Genomic DNA, 21,805 nt, shown 5'->3' with positions numbered 1-21,805 from the left:
TGTTGTCTGGCCTGCCTCCCTCTGCCTTCTCTGATGAAAGGTCTTGACTCAAACCTTGAAAGGGTCAGGAGACAGACGCGGAAGAATCTAACTCTCAACAAGCACTTACTATCTGCCAGGCAGCAGGTGGTAATACGACCTATATTATCTCTGTGTTGCTAAATTCTAAAAGGGATGGCTCTCCTTTATTTTAATGGAAATGAAAGGTTTTGGGCTACCGTCTGAGCTCTTGTAAGGTATATGTAGGTTCGCAACCCTCTCTGAAGCTCTCCTGGTATAAGCTGAAACCAGCTCCCATATGCAGAGGGCAGGAAGACACCCAAGAAAGAGTCAGGTAGGTGGCAATTATAATATCAGCAAAGGGAATTTACATAAGTGAATAAAAAGTGGTAAGGACAAGATAAGAGGCTTGTCTTGGGTGGTAGTAGGGTAACTGGATCCCTGGACACGTCCTCCAAATCTTAAAAGCCTATAAAGAGGCCCTCGCTGGCTTGTTATATATACCATGCAGGTGTTTTCAACATCACATCCCCCTCTCAAGGCTCTGTCCTTGGAGCATCCCTTGGGAGTGGGAGAAACAAGCAGAACCCGCTTTGCAAGGACAGCGGAGAGGGTGAGGAGCCTCTGAGTGCCCAGGTCCAGCTCACTGTTCGGTGTACAATGTGGTGATTTGCTATTCGACTTGAAATGCTCGCCACCGTAAGGTTGGTTAACACATCCTCTCCAACGCATCATTACCATTTTGTTTTTATTGTTGTTGCTGTTATGGTAAAAACGTTGAAGCTCTACTATCTATCATGTCAAGTTTCAAGGATCCAATACAGCGTGAGGTTGCCTTTACATTTTGTTTCTTTCCGCTGCGCAGAAGCTTTTTAGGTTGCTGTAGTCTCACTTATTAATTTTTGCTCTTGTTACTGAAATGATCTGGGAGACAGAGGAAGAGGGCGGCCTGTAGCAGGGCAGAAGACATAAGGACAGAAAGATGGGAAGATAAATTCTATTGGGAGGATACCATGGATAGGATTTGGAGACTGAATGTTGATTGAAATAAATCATTGGTGGTGTTCAAAACAAAACCAAAAAAAGGCTAATGCTTTCATGATTCAAACAGATCTGGTACTTCCTTTCTAGGTACGCTCCTATACTCTGGAGCAACCGCCTGCAAACAGGCTACAAAGTAGTTTCATTCCAAGTAACCACACAGGAAGGTGAACAGTAGATGGCACTTGTGTGCTATCCCTGAATTTTCAACCCGCGAAGGGAACCAACCCAGGAATGACTCCTGCTAACATAAAAACAAATTTTTATAGTGCTCAAGTACAGATGGTCAGTTTCTAATCTGAAGGGAATCTGGAAAAGGAGAGCTAATGAAAGGATCAGTTTTATCTTATGCAAGTACCTTGCCCCCAATGATAGCCTATAGATTTTTAAATTTTGTGGATTATTGTGGCTTTCTTCCAGATTAATAAATTTACCGTTTGGGAGTGGTCCCAAATTACTGTGACAAGTGCTATTACATGAATTCAAGCAGGCTTGAGGTTAGGGGAAAAAAAAAAAAATATATATATATATATATATATATATATATACATCCCCAACTTTGGCCATGTTTCTAAATATCTATCTCTGACATTTTGCTGGTTTGCAAAGGTGAGGGACAACAAACAAAACAAAATCAAATCGAATATGGAAAAGAACCATGGGAGGGGCTGTTGGACTAGTAAAAGAGAACAGTGGAATGGAAACAAAGAAGTTCCTTTTGGTGGGGGGAGGGGGGTAAAATTTATTGTTAGGCTAGGATACTGAATTTTACATGTTTGCAATATGCCTGCAACCATGCAAAAGGCGTCAGGACTTAGTAACTAAGTAACTTAGTAACTAAGAATGGGGTCTGGAGGCACCAACTAAAATCTACACTGCCTAGCTGTGTACCTGGAGCAGGTAACTTGATGTCTCCGCACATCAGTTTCCTCATAGAGGAATGCACAAGGTGATTAGAGCACCTCTCTGACAAGATTCTTATGAGGATTGAGTGTCAAAATTTGCAAGGTACTTAGAAGAGCATTTAGCATGTAGTGAGCACATCATAAGTATATGAAAAAAGTACTTTATTTAAAAAATTGTTTAATTTTTTTTTCTCTTTCCTTTTCTTTTTTTTAGTTTTGAGAGAGAGAGAGAGAGAGAGAGAGACAGTGCGAGCAGGGGAGGGGCAGAGAGAGAGGGAGACAAAGAATCCAAAGCAGGCTCCGGGCTCTGAGCTGTCAGCACAGAGCCGGCTGGAATTCACAAACTGCTGCTGCAAGATCGTGACCTTAGCCCTTAGCCAAACATGAAGACTGCTTGACTGACTGAGACCCGCAAGCGCTCTGAAAAAAAAATATATATATATAATAATAATAATTAAGTCTACGTTTAGGTAATGGCCCAATAGGTGATGTATTTTTTGATAACTAGAAAAAAAGCTTAATTGTATTTTTACTAAAAGACTTAGAGAAAAATCTGTACTTTAAAACTTTTCTTTTGAACTAGTTTCTACATTTTTACCTTTTTCCTTTTCTGGTACTCTGCTATACCCAAGATCAGACATATCTTGGCTATGAGAAATAATGAGGTCTTGGTCATTCCTCAGAGTTTCTAGAATTATTATTTTTATTGTAGTCAAATATACATTAAAATAAAATGTAAACTTTATTCTTAAGTGTACGATTCACTGGCATTAAGTACATTCACAATGTTTTGGACCATCACCCATCTCTATTTCCAGAACATCATCACCTCAAACAGAAGTTCGGCTCTGATTAGACAGTAATTCTCCACTCTCTCTTATCCTTGCACCTGTGGCAGCCTCCATTCCACTTTCTGTCTCTATGAATCCAACTAGCCTTTGTGTCTAGCTTATTCAGTTAGCATAATGTTTTCAGATTTCACTCACGTTGTGGTATGTATCAGAATCTCATTCCTTTTTATGACCAAATGACAGTCATTGTATGTCCATACCACATTTTCTTTATAGATTCACTGTTAGACATGTGAGTTGTTTCCACTTTTTGACTGTTGTGAACAATGCTCCTATGAACCTTGATGTCCAAGTATCTGTTCTAGCCCTTGCTTTCAATACGTTTGGAGTTATATGCCTAGGAGTTAATTTTTTGAGGAACTGCACAACTGTTTTCCACAGAGCTGCAACGTTTTACACACAAACCAGCATCCAGCATTATTTTTAAGCATGTCAGATGTCAGTCTTGTTTGTTTGTTTGTTTGAAGTCAAACCTAGTCTGGGAATAAGCAGCAAAGCTCAGAGTCCTGTCACAGTTTGTTGGTAAGTTGCTGGTATCGACACTCTTGATACATCACCTCCTAGACTACAGCAATGTTTCTCAATGTACACAGCTAAGACTTCTTTATTACATTTATAGAGCCCCGATCCCACCCTATGCATGTTGAATCAGCATCTCTGGGAATGGGGTCCCCTAAATCATCGTTATACATACTAAAATATGAGACTCAGAAACCTAGTCTGTTGAGTTCCTGAGGGCAGTGAAAATGTCTCAGTCACCTGCGTACCCCTCAGAGCCAAACAGGAGATAGTCAGCAAATTTATACTTGAATTGAACGAATACTGAAACCTAAAGCTATTTCCTGTCTGTTTAATTGCTATGTGCGGTATTTACTAAAACTAAATTCTATCACTAGACAAGTAGAGAACCCGCAATTAAGGTGTGTACTATACCTTTCATTTACATAGAATATGTGTCTTACCGGCTGTGGTCTATTACGTCATTTTTTTTGCTGCCAAGAATGTTTATTTTATATGTAATTTTCAGCCGAGTCTTTCATGCTTTGAGGTAGGGGGAAAGAGAATATGGGTTTAGAATGGGAAGATCTGACTCTGTAATCTTTGACAATTATATGTAAACTATCTAGGAATCAAGTTTGCAATTTGCAAACGTTGGTAACATTTTATAACTGCATCAGCGCCATGGCGTTGCCGAAACGCCAATGATATTGTGTGTAAGAAAGCCTGCTATACAAATGGCTATATTACTATGTAGCCTAATAATTTAAACAAAACAAAAAGTTTCTTTCTAAGGCTTCCTGCAGACTTTAAACTTGTTGCCGAGGAAATTGGCTGCTCTAAAGCATACACTAAGGAGCAGATTAGAATAGAAACACATAGCAGAAAAAACATTAAGTAGATGCACAACATTCATTCATTCATTCATTCATTCATTCATCTCTCCAGCATTTATATCACGAAGGGTATTGTGTGAAAAATAGTGATTAAGTAAATTAAAATCTGTCCTCCAGAGGTTTAGTTCCTGTGCGTATATGAATACTTAGCAAGCTGCGCTACTTCAGACCCAAACTCCCTTCCCCAGTCATTAAGCTGTCGGGGACCCTCTTCAAATTCCTGGGCGCTGTCTCTTTAACGTGTAATCGAACTCCGATTGCATCGATCACAGACTCCTTGCCCTCTCCCTCGCCTCGGTCTCCTTGCCACCGCGGTGACTGCCCTCTTTCACGGTTTCAAGCCGCGGGCAGTGCGAGTGTTAGTAAACGTTGGCTTTCGTGCGTTGTCACACCTGACCCTGGAGCGTCCCGCCTGCCTGCTGGCCCAGGCACGGTTTCCTCCGGCGCGGGCGCCGCCTCGGGGCTCGACTGGCCACGCCTGGAGCGCGGGGTTTGACTGGGTCGCCGTTGTTGTAGTGACCGGGAGGCGCCGCCGCTCTGGGCAGACGGTTCCGGGCGTCGCACGGTCCCCCCTTCCCGTCCCGTCCCCTCCCTTCCCCCGGTCCCCCCCGCCGGCTGGAGCCCGGCGCCGGCCGCTCCTCCCATGGCTTCCGCCCCGGTAAGGAGGGGCTGGGGGGCGCCTCCCCGGAGCTGGTGCCGCGGGGCCGCGCTAGCACCTGGCGGGAGGTGGAGGCAAGCGTCCGCAGCCGGGTGCTGAGCCGCTCGCCCCGCGCCCCCCGCCCCGGGGGCGTCCACGCCTCACTCTCCGCTCCGGGGGATCCCTGGATCCCGGGCCGGAGATCCTGGCGCTACCTGGCCGGATCCCGGGCGCTCCTCCCGGCGTCCCGGAGCTCGGGACGGAGCCCGGGCAGCCCCATGGCCCCCAGAATTCTCGGAGGGTTCCAGTGGAGCGCCTGCGTCAGAATCACCTGGCGGGTTTGCAAAAGCCCCGGAGCCGGGGCCCCGCCTCGCGCCGGTGGCTCCGGCGCCGGGGCCCGGGAACGTGCATTCCGATGAGCCGTCCCGGTGGCCCCGCGCGGGCGCCCGACTCTGGGGAGCGGCCCGGGCGGTGGGGGCGAGCTCCGCGCGGGCGGCAGGCGCTCGGCCTCGCCGAGTCGGGGTCCGAGCGGGCGCTGGCGCAGGGCCTTCGGGCTCCGCGGGGCCAGCGCCGGTGTGGCGGTTCCCGGGCCGGGCCCCGGCGGAGGCGGCCGCGCTGACCCCGCGACGCCCGCGTCCGACGGCTGCACCTGCTTTCACAACCCGACGACTTTCTTCCCAGGAGGACCCCGTTCTGGAGCGGTATTTTAAGGGCCACAAAGCTGCGATCACGTCCGTGGACTTCAGTCCCAACGGCAAACAACTTGGTAAGTTGCATTCTCTCCCCCTCTTTGTGATGCGGCCAAGGCTCAGGTGGTCGGAAACCTTGCCTCCTGTCCACACGGGGCCGCGGGAGAGCCCCCGAGGACCCGTGTGGGGGTTGAGAGCGCCGCAGCCTCGGGCACCTGGGTCGTGCCCGTCCTGGCCCCCAGCCCGGCCCCGCCGAGTAGCCTCCAGGCCCGGGCCTGGCGGACGACTTTCTCGAACTAACCGCCAGGAGGAGTGAGTGGGAAGGGGAGGGGTTTGTCCTCGGCCCCGGGAGGGTGGGGTGTTGGCCAGAGAGTTTGTGAAAAGTTGTGAGACCAAGTGGAGGAAGCGGGGAGAGAGGAGTTGGGGCTGTGCCGGAGGCCAAGGACCGAGGGGTCTCTGGTGACCGCTGCGAAGCCCCTGTGGCTGGAAAGAAGCCGAGCGCCTGCGTGAAAGGAGGGACGTGCTTGGAAGTTCGCTCCTACCTGAGCCGGGACCTCAATCTGCTGGTCCGAAGTCCTTCCCCTGCGTGGTGGCTCTGGTGGCCGCGTCTGCGCCTCAACCATGAGGATCCGGATGGCCGTGAGGTGGACCTGGGCAGGCAAGAGCTGCCTGTTGCTGGCGCTTTTAACAGTGGCCTATATCCTGGTGGAACTCTCTGTCTCTACTTTCCATGCCTCCTCAGCAGCCGGCCTTGCCAGGGAGAGGGGGCCCAAACAGCTCTCAGGCCCCTGGGAAAAGGCAGAGGAGTTGTCTCGACCGCTTTATGAGAAGCCCCCTGCAGATTTCCACGCACTTGGGGAGTGGGGGAAAGCCAGCAAACTCCAGCTCAGCCAGGATGAACTAAAGCAGCAAGAAGAACTTATTGAGAGATATGCCATTAATATTTATCTCAGCGACAGGATTTCCCTGCACCGCCACATAGAGGATAAAAGAATGTATGAGTGTAAATCCCAGAAGTTTAATTATAGGAGACTTCCCACCACCTCTGTTATCATCGCTTTCTATAATGAAGCCTGGTCGACCTTGCTCCGCACCATCCACAGTGTTTTAGAAACTTCTCCTGCAGTCCTCTTGAAGGAAATCATCCTAGTGGATGACTTGAGTGACAGAGTTTATTTGAAGACACAGCTTGAAACTTACATCAGCAATCTGGATAGAGTCCGCTTGATTAGAACAAATAAGCGGGAGGGGCTGGTTCGAGCCCGCCTGATTGGGGCCACTTTTGCCACGGGGGATGTCCTCACTTTCCTGGATTGCCACTGTGAGTGTAATTCTGGTTGGTTAGAACCACTTTTGGAAAGAATTGGGAAAGATGAAACGGCAATTGTATGTCCTGTGATAGACACCATTGATTGGAATACTTTTGAGTTCTATATGCAGACCGGGGAGCCCATGATTGGTGGATTTGACTGGCGCTTAACCTTCCAGTGGCATTCGGTCCCCAAACATGAAAGGGACAGACGGAAATCGAGAATTGACCCAATCCGATCTCCCACCATGGCTGGAGGACTGTTTGCTGTCAGCAAGAAATATTTTCAGTACCTTGGAACATATGACACTGGAATGGAGGTGTGGGGGGGTGAGAACCTGGAGCTATCTTTTAGGGTGTGGCAGTGTGGAGGTAAACTGGAGATCCACCCCTGTTCCCACGTGGGCCATGTATTCCCCAAGCGGGCGCCATATGCTCGGCCCAATTTCCTACAGAATACTGCTCGGGCAGCGGAAGTGTGGATGGACCAGTACAAAGAGCATTTCTACAATCGAAACCCGCCAGCAAGGAAAGAAGCTTATGGTGATATATCTGAAAGAAAATTACTACGAGAACGGCTGAAGTGCAAGAGCTTTGACTGGTATTTGAAAAATGTGTTTTCTAATTTACATGTTCCAGAGGATAGGCCAGGCTGGCACGGAGCTATTCGCAGTATGGGAATCTCTTCCGAATGTTTAGATTATAACTCTCCTGACAGTAACCCCACAGGTGCCAACCTTTCACTGTTCGGCTGCCACGGCCAAGGAGGCAATCAATTCTTTGAATACACTTCAAACAAGGAAATAAGGTTTAACTCTGTGACAGAGTTATGTGCAGAGGTTCCTGAGCAAAAAAATTATGTAGGAATGCAAAATTGTCCAAAAGATGGGTTCCCCATTCCAGCAAACATTATTTGGCATTTTGAAGAAGATGGAACCATTTTTCATCCCCGCTCGGGACTGTGCCTTAGTGCTTTTCGGACACCTGAGGGTCGCCCTGATGTTCAAATGAGAACTTGTGATGCTCTAGATAAAAAACAGATCTGGAAGTTTGAGAAATAGAAGAGCACAACAGCACTTTCTTCCTGAGCGGACGGACAATAGCTCCAAGAAAGTCAAAGAGCCTTTAAAGAGCCTCAGTGAGATTGTGTTTTATCAGAAATCACCCACTGGTCATTTCAAGAAAGTCAAAGAGCCTTTAAAGAGCCTCAGTGAGGTTGTGTTTTATCAGAAATCACCCACTGGTCATCTGCGAGAGCTCTGTGAAAGCTGTGTTTCATTTTGGTATAGAACGCTGAAAATGGGTGCACAGAGAGCTGCTGTTTAATATTTCAAAGTGCCTTACTTATGGGTTGTTTTATTTAAAAGCTTTGTCAATATGGTTTTTTTCTCCTCAAAGAAGTTGACTGTGAATTGATATACACAAAACATTTAAGTGCCAGACTTAATATTAAAGACTGTAAAAGTCCAAGCAGAAAGAGCGATGATTTATGTTGATGGATAAGTTCACTGCCCATCTCTTTAAAAACAAAACTCATAAATGTGCAGTTTGAGCTATTGCTATTCTTATTGTATGAGGATTTGAATTTCTTTTAGCCAACACATTAGGTGTCGTTATTATTTTTTTATTTTAGTTTTCCTTTAATCAACTAGAAATCAAAGGAAGTTGATCTTAAGGAGAAAGGCCTGGTTTAGATGTACGTTTCATTGGAAGAGGGCATTAGTTTGAATGTGAGTTTAGAGGTCTTTTTAACATGCAGACATCTCAGAAAAATATACCCACATCTGAATGAAACGGGGAGAGATTTACATTCCACACTTGGTAAACTTGAGCTATTAGACTTAACTGGCCTGTATTGATACCTCATTTTGCTCTGATTTTGTAAGCTGTCCTCTCTGTGAACTCTTGTGTGTCTGTGGGGGGGGGGCATTTTCTGATTGCACTTCCTTAAGTTATGAATGTACTGGAAAGGGACTCATTCACAATACTGTGCTTCCCTTTGTTAATGCTTAATTGTTTAAAGTAAACATGATTGTGGACTCTGCAAAGTTAAAGCCAACTGTGTTTACTGAAATGTGTGAAACTGAAAGTGGGCCCGGTGCTGCAAAGGCTGTGGAAGTCTTCTAGGAGTTCTTCCTGGTGAGGACATATAAGGATTTCTCTTAAAACAAGGAAAAAGCTTGTCTGTTGCCTGGACGCTGCCGATTGCTGCCCTGCAGCCTGTTTTCAGCACCTAGCACCAAGCCTGACACTTAGGCAGCTTTCAGTAGTATGTGGGTGAATGAATGATGAATGAATGAATGAATGAATGAATGGCTCAGCCATGGAATGTGATTTTGGTCATGTCGTTTGACCAAAAGACTCCGTTTGGGCTTCAGTTTTCTCGTCTATAAAATGTGGGTGCTGGATTAGATCTCAAAAGATCCCTTCCAGCTCTGAAATGTGATTACACATTACAATCACTCGTGCAGTCTTTACAACACTTTTTATCTCTTCACTTTTAACACAGATAATGTTGTTAGGCAATAATCAGTCCAGTTAAGAATCTGGAAAAGGGGGATACTTTTAAAATTAAGTGAGCCGAGCTCAACTGAAGTGGTTTATTTTGGATTGAGTGGAAAGTTGTTGTGGTCAGTGTTTGTATTCATTTTATTTGACAATTGTTGAACCAATTTTGTTTTTATCTTTCATCTTTCAAACTCTAAAAGTAATCTTTTGGGCTGAGAATATAAATATTTTCCCAACAAAATTAAGAAGTAACTATACTTAAATATATATATACACCACTCATTTTGTTCCAAAGCTATATCCAAGAATCACAGGCTGAATTTAGAACCAAATCTCAATTAGTTCACTTTGGTCTACATTTATGAAAAATGCATACTCCATAAATAGTCCACAGTACTCATAAGTAAAGTTGTTTTCAGTGTGTACTTGATGACTGGAGAGAAGGAACTTTGCAAAATCGGAATTTAAGAAAAACTTTTAGGATAGCCATTTCAAAAAGTAAAAGTGCTTTGTATCTTGATTATTTTTATTTCTCCTTTGCTTCTCACAATGAAAATGTGTTAATAACTTTCGTGAAGTTATCTAGCAACCTTGAGGTTTATCAAAGAATTATCCAAATTTCATGTGCAAGGTACATGGTCCTGGGTATAGTTTAAGAAGGATTTATAATAATACTCCGCATTTTGCAAAAATGGTTGTTTGACAGCATTTGTTCTACCAAACCTACTGTCTCCCCTTGCCCAGTCTACTTTTTAATTTAAATCACCCTTTTTTTACTTATTTGTTCTTGTTAGCCGCCCCCCCCCCCTTCAAATGGAAAAACTAAAATTGATTATTCTGGAAGTACTTATTGGAATTACTTTTACCCCAGTATCTTGCTGCTCCTGTCAAAAGATAAAGGGGGCATTGAAAAGTAAAGTACTTAATTTTTTACCTATTGCTAAATTGTAGGATGTGACCCATTAATTATTTTGGAAGAAATTTTAGGATAGTGCTTTATTTAGATCAGTAACTTGAAAGAGTCTGGTTGTTCATTCCTCATGTAGGGTAGGTGACAGAAGGATGAGACTTTCACGCTTTTGTCTATAGGCATTGCCAATTTAATTTAAAAAAACATACTGTAAATCTACAAACAATGTCTATTTTGACGCCCTAATTCCCATTTATTGGTACCAAAGCTCTCTTTTGCTGTAGACAGTTAAGAGTCGACTTTTTAAGTTAGTTTACATATTAATATCAGTTTCAGTAAAATATTTGGTAGACAAGAGGTTTCTACTTCAAATGGTCGTTATGCCATTCAGTGTCCAGCTCTATGAGTACATTAACTAAGTAGGCATTTCTAGCAGTTGTCTTTCAGACAAATGATAATGATCATCTGCAGGATCTCTAGAACTCACAGTAACTTGTTTGTGAAAGGCAATTTGTTTACTCAGTAGTAGTAGGTTCCTGCATATTCATTGTATGTTGACACATCAAACTTTTCTAGGTTGGAGCCAAGAGGTTATTTTTAAGTTGTATAGTCTTAGTGGTTTTAGGATCTCAATTTTAACTAATAAAATATTTGGTTTCGATTAGTCTGTCCCTTTTGTTAAAATTTTTTTTAATGTTTGTTTATTTTTGAGACAGAGACAGAGAGTGAGCGGGGGATGGGCAGAGAGAGAGGGAGACACAGGCTCCAGCTCTGAGCTGTCAGCACAGAGCCCGAAGCGAAGCGGGGGCTTGAACTCAGTGAGTGAGCGAGTGCAAGGTCATGACCTGAGCTGAAGTTGGATGGTTCACTGACTGAGCTACCCAGGCATCCCTAGTTTGTCCCTTTCAATTGCTGTTTTAATAATATTTGTAAATGAGCCCAAAAAAGGTTGAGGTTCAGATTAATCTCTTTTGAACAATGAATTTTTTTCTGTGTGTTGAGCAGTTCCCATCCTTTTTTTTTCCTTTTGTTAATGATTTTTTGCAATATTAAGACATAAAATAAAATGCATTGCTAATTATTTTTGCAAATGGATTCTGATGATTTTAGTCTATGGGATCATTGTTTCTATGTACACATTTGTTGATGGTAACAGAAGAGAGTTAAGCTTGTAATTATTTAGCTTATTTGAAAATACAGACAGAATATTAAAAAGTCAAAGTTCCTGCATTATTTTGCAAGGTGTCATTACCCTACAAGTATTCTGAGTGGTGTTAGCACTATTAATGTCTGTGTTTACTACTCATAAACAAACAGGAAATGACTGGGGAGCTCTGGGGCCCACTGGGGGCTCTGCAAAAGGAAGCAAGTGAACACCTGGGCACATTAACATGAATTTCAAAACCTTCGGCTAAAAAGAAATATATCTATTCTGTAAACCACATAGCCTCACATTTCCCTCAACCATCGCTCTGCATCCCCCCATCCGAAGTGCAATTCCTTTCCACCAGCCACATCTCTTCTTCCTCTTTAGTGATTCTGCCTAATGCCCCACACCCATGTCACTCCCGTGCCTGAGACACTTCTTGGGAATCACTATTGTAAAGACTCCGCTTTATACATCAGATGTCTTAATAGCCGCATTTAGGATATGTACAGTTGAGCTAAACATATTTTTACTGATCTTTTGGGGTTTTTTAATGTATAGTTTAAAAAGTTACTGTAAATATGTATGCTAGAATCTTGCTGTCTTACTAAGTGACTGCAACCCTGTGCAAATCATTGTATCTCACCTTCAGTTTCATGAAAGTAAAAAATGACTGGAAAAATCATAGACAGTACAAAGTGTTTGCCAGGGCCTGTGGCAGGAAGGAATAGAGAATGATTGCTAATGAGGATGGGTTTTTTTAGGGGGTGGGTGTGTAATGAGAATGTTCTGGAATTAGTGACAATGGTGGTACAATTTCGGGTAAAACACTGAATTATACACTATAAAAGGGTGAAGTTATAGTATATGAATTACATCTCAATTATAAAAAAAAAAAATCTTTAGAGGAAAAGAAGAGGCTGGAGAATTTCATGTATTCCAAAAAAGATTTCTATATCACTCTGTGCCTACCAGACTTTAAAACCGGCCAGCAGGATTTATTAACACTTGAGTCATTTTGTAATTTAACAGAGTTAAGAAAGTTAGATATATATGTGAATTAGACCATGAGTGAGAATCTGTATTGGAATTTTTTCCTAAAATTTCAGAAAAACCTAAATCGTTTTGACCAGGACGTAGGGATTATTATAAAAGGTGAAATAAATTCCTGAACTGAATAGTTGTCCAGGGTAGAAGTGAAGAGTAGACAAGTCCTTACAGCTTGCTAATAATCAGACATGACTTTTCCTTTTTTATGCCAAGCTCGACCACTTTCTCAGGCTGGCCCAGGAGAGTTGTCCACTGAAGGCTAGCAGTGCCCTTGGCTGTCTGGTCCCCATTCTGACCCTCTTATTTGCACTTATCTGATCCTGTTCAAAGGGGGAATGATATATAAAAAATAAAAGTTCCCCATTTATCGAGTGGAACTTTATTTAGTTAATGGTGCAGCATGCCAGATGCTGGCTTATGCTCTGGGTGCACACACACAGAGGAGAACAAAACAGGTGTGCTTCTTCACATGGTGTGAAGAATCCGTAGTCTGATGATAGAGACAAATATTAACAAGTAAACACACAAATCATGTGCAGGTACAACCTGAAACAGGAAAAGGGGTGCATGCTGTGAAGAAAAGGAAGAGTGCTTTGAGGAGTAACAGTGGCGACATAAGCTTATGGGGTCAAGGAATACTCCTTTGTGGAAGTTAGATTTAACTCAGGACCTGAGGGAGGAGTTAGCCAGGCAAAGACTAGAGAAAGAATTGCATATTCAAAAACCAAGAGTGGGAAAGAACTTGTCCTTGATTAAGGAAATAGAAGAAGGCCAGAGGCACCTAGCTGGCTCAGTCAGAAGAGCATGGGACTCTTGATCTTGGGTCATGAGTTAGAGCTCCACATTGAGTGTAGAGATTACATAAACAGGAAAACTTAAAACAAATTACTTTAAAAAAAAAGAGAGAGAGAGAGAGAGAGAGAAAGGCCAGAAGGGTAGAGGCTGTAAATGAAGGCAGAGAGAGAGCTTTAGGGGATGAAGTTGCAGGGGAAGGCAGAGGTAGTAAGGCCTTGGAGGCTAGAGCAGGTGAAATAGGGGCCCTTTAAAAGATATGTTCATGTCCCTGAAACCTGTAAATGTGACTTTGTTTGGGAAAAAAGTTCTTTCCAGATGTAATTAAGTTAAGGATCTCAAGAAGAGATCATTCTGGATTATCTTGGTGAGCCTTGAATCCAATGACAAGTGTTATTAGGAGAGACACAGAGGAGATAAGAGAAGAAGCCAGAGGCAGAGATTGGAGTCATGCAGCCAGGAGCCACAGAGCTTCTGGAGGCACCAGACCTTGGAAGAGACAAAGAATGGAATCTCCTTTAGAACATTAGAGAGAATCCTAACAATGCCTTGATTTTGTACTTCTGGCCTTGGGGACTGTACGAGAATAAATTTGCTTTGTTTTAAGCCTCCAAGATTTTGGCAATTTGTTATGGCAGCCCTAGGAAACTAAGGCGGAGGCCATGTTTTAGGATTTTGTTCTGAGAGTTGTGAAAAGTTGTTGAAGAGTGTTAAGGAAGGGAATGGCATAATCTGATTTAGACCTCCAAAAGATCACTCTGCTCTGTGGATACTGAACTATTAGTAGAGAAGTCAATTAGGAGATATTTTAGTAATACCAGCAGGAGTTGATGATGGTTCAGACTAGGGTGGTGCTCTGGGAAAGAGAGAAATTTGGGAGTTATTAGCATACAGATGGTATTTAAAGTTGTCAAAAGTTCAGAAATAACAGAAGTAAAACTGAGGAATCCCTGAAATAGTAATTAGTTAAAGTTTATTGTGCACATACCATAAAGATAGTTTGCAAACTGGGAACACTCAAAACATGCAGTGAGGCTCAGGGGTATGTTATAAAGCAACTTATGTAGTGAGAAAGCAGTGACTTTATTCTTCACATTGATTGCTTGTAATGTTAGAGTTCTCTTAAATGATAGGGTGTTGGTCAGGAGTTACCTTGGGAAACAGTTCAAGTTTTTGCTTGTGATTTCCAGAGACATAAGCAAGAAATGACCTAGGTCAAGTTAGTTTGACAAAATAAGCTAAATTAATCTTTGTTTGTGTGATTAAACTGTTTTTGTCTACTCAGGGAATTTTCAAGGCTGGTCTCCATTTGTTTTCGACTTCAGCAAAGTCATGGGAATATTTGAGATCACCTGGGAAGAACATAGAACCATGAGGGCAAATAGCCCAAGTTTAGTCCTAAAGATCCCAAACCTTTAGATAAGAAGAAGAAATGGCAAAAGAATCTAAGAAGAAATAATCAGAAAGATAGAAGGAAAGCCATGACAGTAGGGTCTCATGAAAGCCAAGGTCTAGGGTGGGGGAGAAATGTGGAATTGAGAGGAGATGTTAAATAGTCATTAGGAGAGTAGGGAGGGAAGTATTGTAGAATTGAGCACTACTGGGCAGTGTAGAGATCCAGGTGACATTAGTGGTTATACATTTACCGTGTTTCTAATCTGTTTGGGGGTGTGTCTAGCTACTCTCACTGGTACAAATATAGGTTCAGAAAAGCCAGAGTGACTGGGATTTAGCTGGGGAAACTTGAAGGAAGGAGGGAGAGTCAGGGGATTGAATATATGTGTGAGAGGGGGCTTATCAGTAGGATAAAGAGAGAAATGAAGGTGATGAAAAGAGAGCCTCCGTGGAGAATATAGGTCAATGGATTGGAGTGATATAGAAATTACTTGACTAAACTGTAAGGAAAGCAGCTTGTCAGAGGATGGCAGGCTTCAATTCATGATCTGGGAAGTGTTCAGTTTCTGCTGATGACATGATGCAGGGTGTGGCCACGGAATGAATTGCCAAGGAAGCGTGGAAGAAAAGGGCCTTGGAGCATTCTGGTTGTCCCCTTGGTCTGAAATGCTCTTCACTTCCTCACTCTGCTTGGCTGGCTCCTTCTTGTCCTTCTGCCTCTCCTTAAAATGCTACTGATAACTCCGTCTGAAGTAAGTATTCTACCTCCACACAAAATTCTCCTTATGACTTCCTGATGTAGCTTTCATGTCTGTTGGCACAATTTAAGATGTCATGTTTGCCTGCTTGTTGACTTGTTTTCCTCCTCTTCGTCTGAGTGTCAGCTCCCCATATAGAAAGTTTGCCTATTTTGTTCCTTAGGACTTCCCCTGCCTGGCCCACAATGCCTTATGTGGTGTAAGGGTGAGATATCTGTTGACTGAACTAATAATATCAGGAGCTAGAGAGGAAAACTGCGACGTGAGGTAGGTGAAATGTGAAAGAGAAAATGATTGTCACTTGAAAGGGTTTCAGGGAACTTGGGGTTCCCAAGCAGAGTTAAGCGTAAGTGGTTGAGGAGGAGGGACTTTCAAGGAGGAGGATGTGGTTGTAGGGAGATCATCTACTGGGAGTCCCCCTGGCCCACTGGCGGCTTTTGGGAAGGAGAGAAGGCATGGGTGTCAGGGTCAGCTAAGGCGACATCCAGAGAGTTATAGGAGTGAGAGCATGTGGATGATGACTGGAGGAACTCAAGGCCTAAACTTCTGGTCATGACTCGGAGAAACAGATCATAAAGTATGGTGGATTTATACTTGATAGCCTTTCAGAAGGTGCTGGGCTCTTGGGTTTCACAGGGTGGGTTGGGAAGCAGTTGGAGGAGAGGGGATGGGAAAAACCAATAACCTGTGAAGTGTTTCCATCCTTTTTTATGGATGAAGGTTCAGGAACTTTCCTGAAGCTACATAGCTAGTAAGCAGCACAGCCTGGCTGGGCCTGGATTGGAGTCTAATTCTAGAGCCACATTCTTTTCCATTAGGCCAGCTTCTCAGAAGGCAGCACTCAAATTTAGTCAAACATTAGAAGAGTTTAAAAGTACTGTCACATGGTTTGTAGAACCCGAGCCGCACTTTAGAAGTTTCCATTTAAAATTGTATAATTTTAACACTGAAGTTGTCACTTTCCTCCCTTTTTTCCCTTCAAGGTTATGCTGTCATGGACCCAATCCCTATTAGCCTGTGGGTTATTTGTAGAATAAATGATGGTAAAGAACAAGATAATTTCTTTCTTTTTTTCATTGAATAGAAGCAGAATGAAATTTGGAAGTTCTAAGTTGTTTTCTTCACAGTGAAACCATAATAAAAGTTTGCCAGAAATTCTTTTCCTATTATGGTTTTTGATGGCAACCTGTGTAGTAGCTTCGTTAAAGTTTCTCCCACTGTTACAGTTCAAAAACTTATTCCTAAGTGTTAGTGTATGCAGAGCACAGTATGTCTCCACTTCCAAGGTACATCAGAATTAAGTGAGAAAGTGGTAAAAAAAAAAAAAAATCAGATTGCTCAGTCTCACCCCAAAGAATGTTTAATTTACTGGAAGTACACATTTTAAACAAGGTTCCCAGTAATTGTAATAGGGATAATCCGTAAATGCCCAGTGCTTCTCAAAACACTGGGTTATTGGTTAAGTGCCCGGGCTTTGGAGACTGATAGAACTGGGTTAAAAATGGACTACATTGCTTTCTGCCTCCATGACCTTGGACAAATTACTTCACCTCACTAAGCCTCACTTCCTCATCTGAACAAGAGGGATAATGATAATTACTTGCCTCGTTGTGAGGATTAAATAAGATAATGCTTATAAAAGTATTTGGCCCCTAGTAACAACTCTGTAAAGGTGTATGTTGTTCTGATTGTCCATCGTCCTAGAGACGTGGAATTTGAGTAAGTTAAATTAAGTTCTCCTGATTGTCATTACTGAAGATTATTTTTAAAGCACCCACAGCTCCTTTTAGACCATGCTTACACTAGCAAGATAATGACTTAGTGTCAGCTAGAAGGAAAAGATGCTTAAATATTCCCTCATTCAGGGCAGAGGAATTTTAAGTTAGTGGGATCATTTATTTATATTATTACATAGTGCTTGGATAGCACAAACTAACTCTGAAAGTATTAGATAGAGATGAAAGTTTATCTAGTGAAGATTAGAATATTATCTTTTTATTGGGCAGCCCTTTCCCTTTTATCTAAGTTTATAGATGTGTATGCTTGGGAGTGATAATTTTTTTTCTTAAAAAACAGTCATAGAGATCTCCTCACAGATTTTCTTAGAATATGTCCTTGTTTATTTTTCCTTGAAGAAGGCCATCTAGAGTTTCTTTTGTGACCTAAAGACCAGCATGAACCTGGAAATGCTGTAGGAAGTACAAAATCATGGTGCCCTCAAACCAGAAATCTGAGTTAACTTCTGGTAGTGGAGTATAAGTGAGACATAATCAGAGTCCAAAATACATAGAAGGACCCCTGAAATAGTTGAAAAATTCAAGAATTTCTATATGAGGGTGATTTGGATTACTAGGGCTTTCTTGAATATGGGATGGAAAGGCCTAAGAGGGAGATGATCCAAATGTATAAAGCTGTGAAAGACACTATATTGTGAACACAGACCTTTTTGTGAGTTCAAAAACATGTACTCTTTGACCCATCAGTAATTTTTTTGGGAATTGGTCACAATGATGTATTTGTACACATCAGAAATGAGTCATATATATTACAGCATCATTTGTGAAAGGGTAAATAGGGTAGACTGGTTAAATAAATTAAGGTGTGGCTACACAATAGAATATTATGTAGCTATTAAAGAGAATAAAGCACACTTCTCCCTCCGGTCCTGACAGAGTAATTGGTAGCCAAACTTGCCCTCCAGCCTAAAAACAACTGTAAAATGAGACAACATATATGAGGCAAGTGAATTCAGTCATCAAGCAACAGAGAGTGCAGAACTGTAACAGTCCCTGTGAGGCAGAAGGGAAACACACACACGGTGAGCCCGCAGCCACCTTGGCTTCCTTCTCAGAGGCACTCTTCCTGCAGAACAGCCGAGAGGTAGAGCCCAAGCAGCAACGTGCCACCTGGACCAAGCAATCAAAGTAAATCTCACCAATACCGGGACAAACAGACACAAACACCCTGCTATGATGAGGGCACAATACAACCTGTGGATTCCCATCAAAAATACGTATCCTGAATCTAATCATGAGGGAATATCAAGAAAAAAACTGATGAACATCTCACAAAAATAACAGGTCTGTAGTCTTTAAGGGTATCTGGTCAATAAAGAGAAAAAAGGGCTTAGGAAATCTTTCTTTAAGGTTTTGGGGCACCTGGGTGGCTCAGTTGGTTAAGCTTCCGACTTTGGCTCAGGTTGTGATCTCATGGTTTGTGAGTTCAAGCCCCGCATCGGGCTCTGTGCTGACAGCTCAGAGCCTGGAGCCTGCTTTGGATTCTATGTCTCATTCTCTCTCTGCCTCTCCCTCACTTGTGCTCTCTCTCTCTCAAAAATAAATAAATGTAAATAAGATAAAATAAAATAAAATAAGGTTTTATTAAAAATAGGAAAAGAATGGGTCACCTGGGTGGCTCAGTCGGTTAAGTGTCTGACTTTGGCTTAGGTTATGATCTCATGGTTCCTGAGTTCGAGCCCTGGGTCAGGCTTTGTGCTGACAGCTCGGAGCCTAGAGCCTGCTTCAGATTCTGTCTCCATCTCTCTCTGTCTCTGTGCTCTATGTGTGTGTGTCTGTCTCTCTCTCTCTCAAATATAAATAAACATGAAAAAATAGGAAAAGAATAAGACAGCTCTAGGTACTAATACATCACGATCTCCAACATATTATACTAAGTGGGCTGGCAAAGGAAGATAGAGAAGCAAAATGCAGAATGACAAATAACATGCTACCATTTGTATAAAAAATACATGTAAATAGGCACATATTTGTTTAAGCACATAAGAGGGTACTCAAGAAATGGTTAACATTGGTTTGCCTCTAGGAAGGGGAGCTAGGTGGCTAAGGTCCAGAAGGAGATTTTGGTAAATACCGATAACATGTGCATTTATTACCAGTTGAAAAGATAAAATAATTTAACAGCAAGCTCACAAACTGGAGGCACTACCGTTTCTTTCTAAGGATATAGTATTCCTGATGGAGCAAACCTCTGAGTAACTGCAGGTTTGGATAAAACAAGGAGTGAGAGATCTTAGGGTGGCTCAAGTTATTGCTAGTTAAGGTGACACAGTAACTATTGGCCTTTTGGACGTGATGGAAAGCAAACATGTTCTCCTTGGTGCGTTCCTTGGTACCTCCAGAGACATAGCACATGGACTTTGTTTTGTCTTTTGTCCTAATGAAGATTTCCTGAAACCGTGAATTATTGTTAGGGGATAAAAATCATTTTTTCAAGGGTAGATTTACTAATTAACCTTTTCTCTTAACTTCTTCCCTTTGACATTTTATCTCAAAATAGACCAGTTGGATGACGAATCATATAAGCTTTGGCATTTGAAATTAGGTGGTGGTGTTTATTTAGGGTGTGGTTCAGTGGAAATGAAGGAAAGTAAATTCCACGTTGACACTTTACAACATTGATATCCGTAGTCCAGTACCTTTCATTATCACAGTATTAGAGTTTAGTGGGATAAGGTTAAGGAAGTAACGATGAAAAATGTGGAAGAAATATAGAGTGTACCCTGAGCCACACAGTGGTACTTGGGACATCTTGGCTTCTGGTATTTTGTAATTAATAGGCCTCTGAAGTGCCCCCTTTGCCCAAAGGTGAGGCTGTCCCTGTCCTACGAACCACCTTTTCCTTCTGCTGTCTCACTTCTCTTCACCGGGCCTCACACCAGGATAGCAAGCAAGTGCTGCTTTAATGTGGGCATGCAGCTATCGACTCTATATTTGTAATTTTGAGCATCCACTCTGGTTAAGATGCTCTTTTCCTTTTCCGACAAAATATGTGAAGTCTCAAGTCCTGTGTCACCTTCTCAGTTAAGCTTCATATTCTTATCCCTCTGACCTCCCTCACCCCATTAATTGTTGTGTCACCGTGATCCTGTAATACCATTTTTTCCTGCTTCTTATCATGTTGAGTGTTAGGGACCCTGTAAACCCTCAATGAATTAATGAATCAGTTGTATACATTAACTCTTTCCTCCCATCTCTCATCAACCAACACCAACCAGCTCTGATCTCACCACTTCACGGATGCAGTTCTTATTGCCAAATCAACAACTTGTCGTCGGGCTCAGGGCCAATTTTATGGGCATATGCCCTGTGTAGTCACTTAGGACTGGTTTAATGCCCTGCTATCACTGTCCTGAAATTCTTAGCAGTTTTTCTGCGAGGACCCCCATATTGACATTTGATGCTGGGCCCCGCAAATTATGTAGCTGGTCCTTTTCAGGCCTGATGTTACTCTAATTTCTTGAAAGCATTTGATACGGCTTGTCACCCTCTCTGAATACTTCTTGAGTTCCTGGACAGCAAAATCTGCTTGTCCCCTCCTGTTTCATTTATGGCTCCTTTAGGTACCTTCACCCTCTTCTTCATCTAGATTCACTCCCCCAAGTGATCCTACGCAGTGTCCAGTCCTTCTCTACACAGTGGCTGCTGCTGACGGTGGCACGAAGAAAACCGATAGTAATAATGGGTACCTTTGAGTGTCTTCTGTGTGACAGGCATCGATTACAAGTATCATTTCATGTAATACTTAAAACACCTTGTTTGTAGATTCAGTGTCGCAGGCATAGAAAGGCTGAGTAACTTGCCCAAGGGTACATAGCTTGTAGATGATAGCTTGGATTGGACTCAGGGAGTCTAATTCTATAGTTTGCTCCTTTAACCACCACAGTGAACACTTAAAATCTCTCCCTGAGCTCTCGGTGGGTATATCTACCCCCATACTTGACATTTCCACCTGTATGTCTAATGGGCATCTTCAGCTTACTGCATCCCGAAAAGAACTCTTGATTCCCACCCCACGCTGCCTCACTGTCAACCTCCATCTCTTCTGGTTTTTCTTTTAAACACATTATTTTTTAAAAGTTTATTTACTTATTTTGAGAGACAGAGACGGTGCAAGCAGGGAGGGGCAGAGAGAGGGAGAGAGAGAGAGAGAGAGAGAGAGAGAGAGAGAGAGAGAATCCCAAGGAGGCTCCTCACTGTCGGCGCAGTGCCCGTCACGGTGCTCGAACCCATGAACCGTGAGATCGTGACCTGAGCCAAAATCAAGAGTCAGACACTTAACTGCCTGAGCCACCCTAGTGCCCCTCTTCTGGTTTTTCTAATATCATTAAATGGCCCTGAGATTCATCTGGGTGCCCCGTCTGAAAGCCTGGCCTGGTCGCTTCTGCTTTCTTTCTTCCTTGTATCGAATCCAGTAGCTGCCTGCACAGGCTCTACCTTTAAACATACCAAATATTGACCACTTCTCCCACTTCCGTGGCCTCCAGCTTAGTCCAAACCACCACCTTCTCCTGACTGGATTATTGCAGTAGCCTCCTAATTGATTTTCTTCTTCAATTCTGCCCCCCTCCACCCTGTATATTCTGCACAGAGCGAGCAGGGTGATATTTTTAAACATTTTTT

At 42.9% G+C, this 21,805-nt stretch overlaps 2 protein-coding genes across 8 annotated transcripts in view; both read left to right on the top strand.

Annotated features, from left to right (window-relative positions):
* Positions 1–4,496: 4,496 nt before the first annotated feature.
* Positions 4,497–21,805, top strand: part of POC1B (POC1 centriolar protein B) — a 98,848-nt gene continuing 81,539 nt past the window's right edge. For 2 of the 7 annotated variants that reach the window (XM_045466108.1, XM_045466105.1), the window contains exon 1: positions 14,496–15,380. Coding sequence is in view for 2 of the 7 variants with exons in the window: in XM_045466103.1 (XP_045322059.1) it covers positions 4,835–4,849; positions 5,510–5,594 (100 nt within the window). In the remaining 5 variants the exon portion in view is untranslated. Of the gene's footprint in view, positions 4,850–5,237; positions 5,595–14,495; positions 15,381–21,805 lie in introns of those variants that run through there. The other 5 variants (XM_045466103.1, XM_045466107.1, XR_006709428.1 and 2 more) reach the window with 5 other exon arrangements.
* On the top strand, positions 5,870–10,905 carry LOC123591613 (polypeptide N-acetylgalactosaminyltransferase 4). Its single transcript, XM_045466102.1, has one exon. The coding sequence runs from the start codon at positions 6,139–6,141 to the stop codon at positions 7,885–7,887; it is 1,749 nt and encodes a 582-aa protein (XP_045322058.1). The 5' UTR covers positions 5,870–6,138; the 3' UTR covers positions 7,888–10,905.

The sequence above is a fragment of the Leopardus geoffroyi genome, chromosome B4 (genome assembly GCF_018350155.1).
Source record: "Leopardus geoffroyi isolate Oge1 chromosome B4, O.geoffroyi_Oge1_pat1.0, whole genome shotgun sequence".
NCBI classification, from domain to species: Eukaryota; Metazoa; Chordata; class Mammalia; order Carnivora; family Felidae; genus Leopardus; species Leopardus geoffroyi.
Note: the sequence above shows the minus strand (reverse complement) of the source record. Positions and strands in the feature narration are given on the sequence as shown.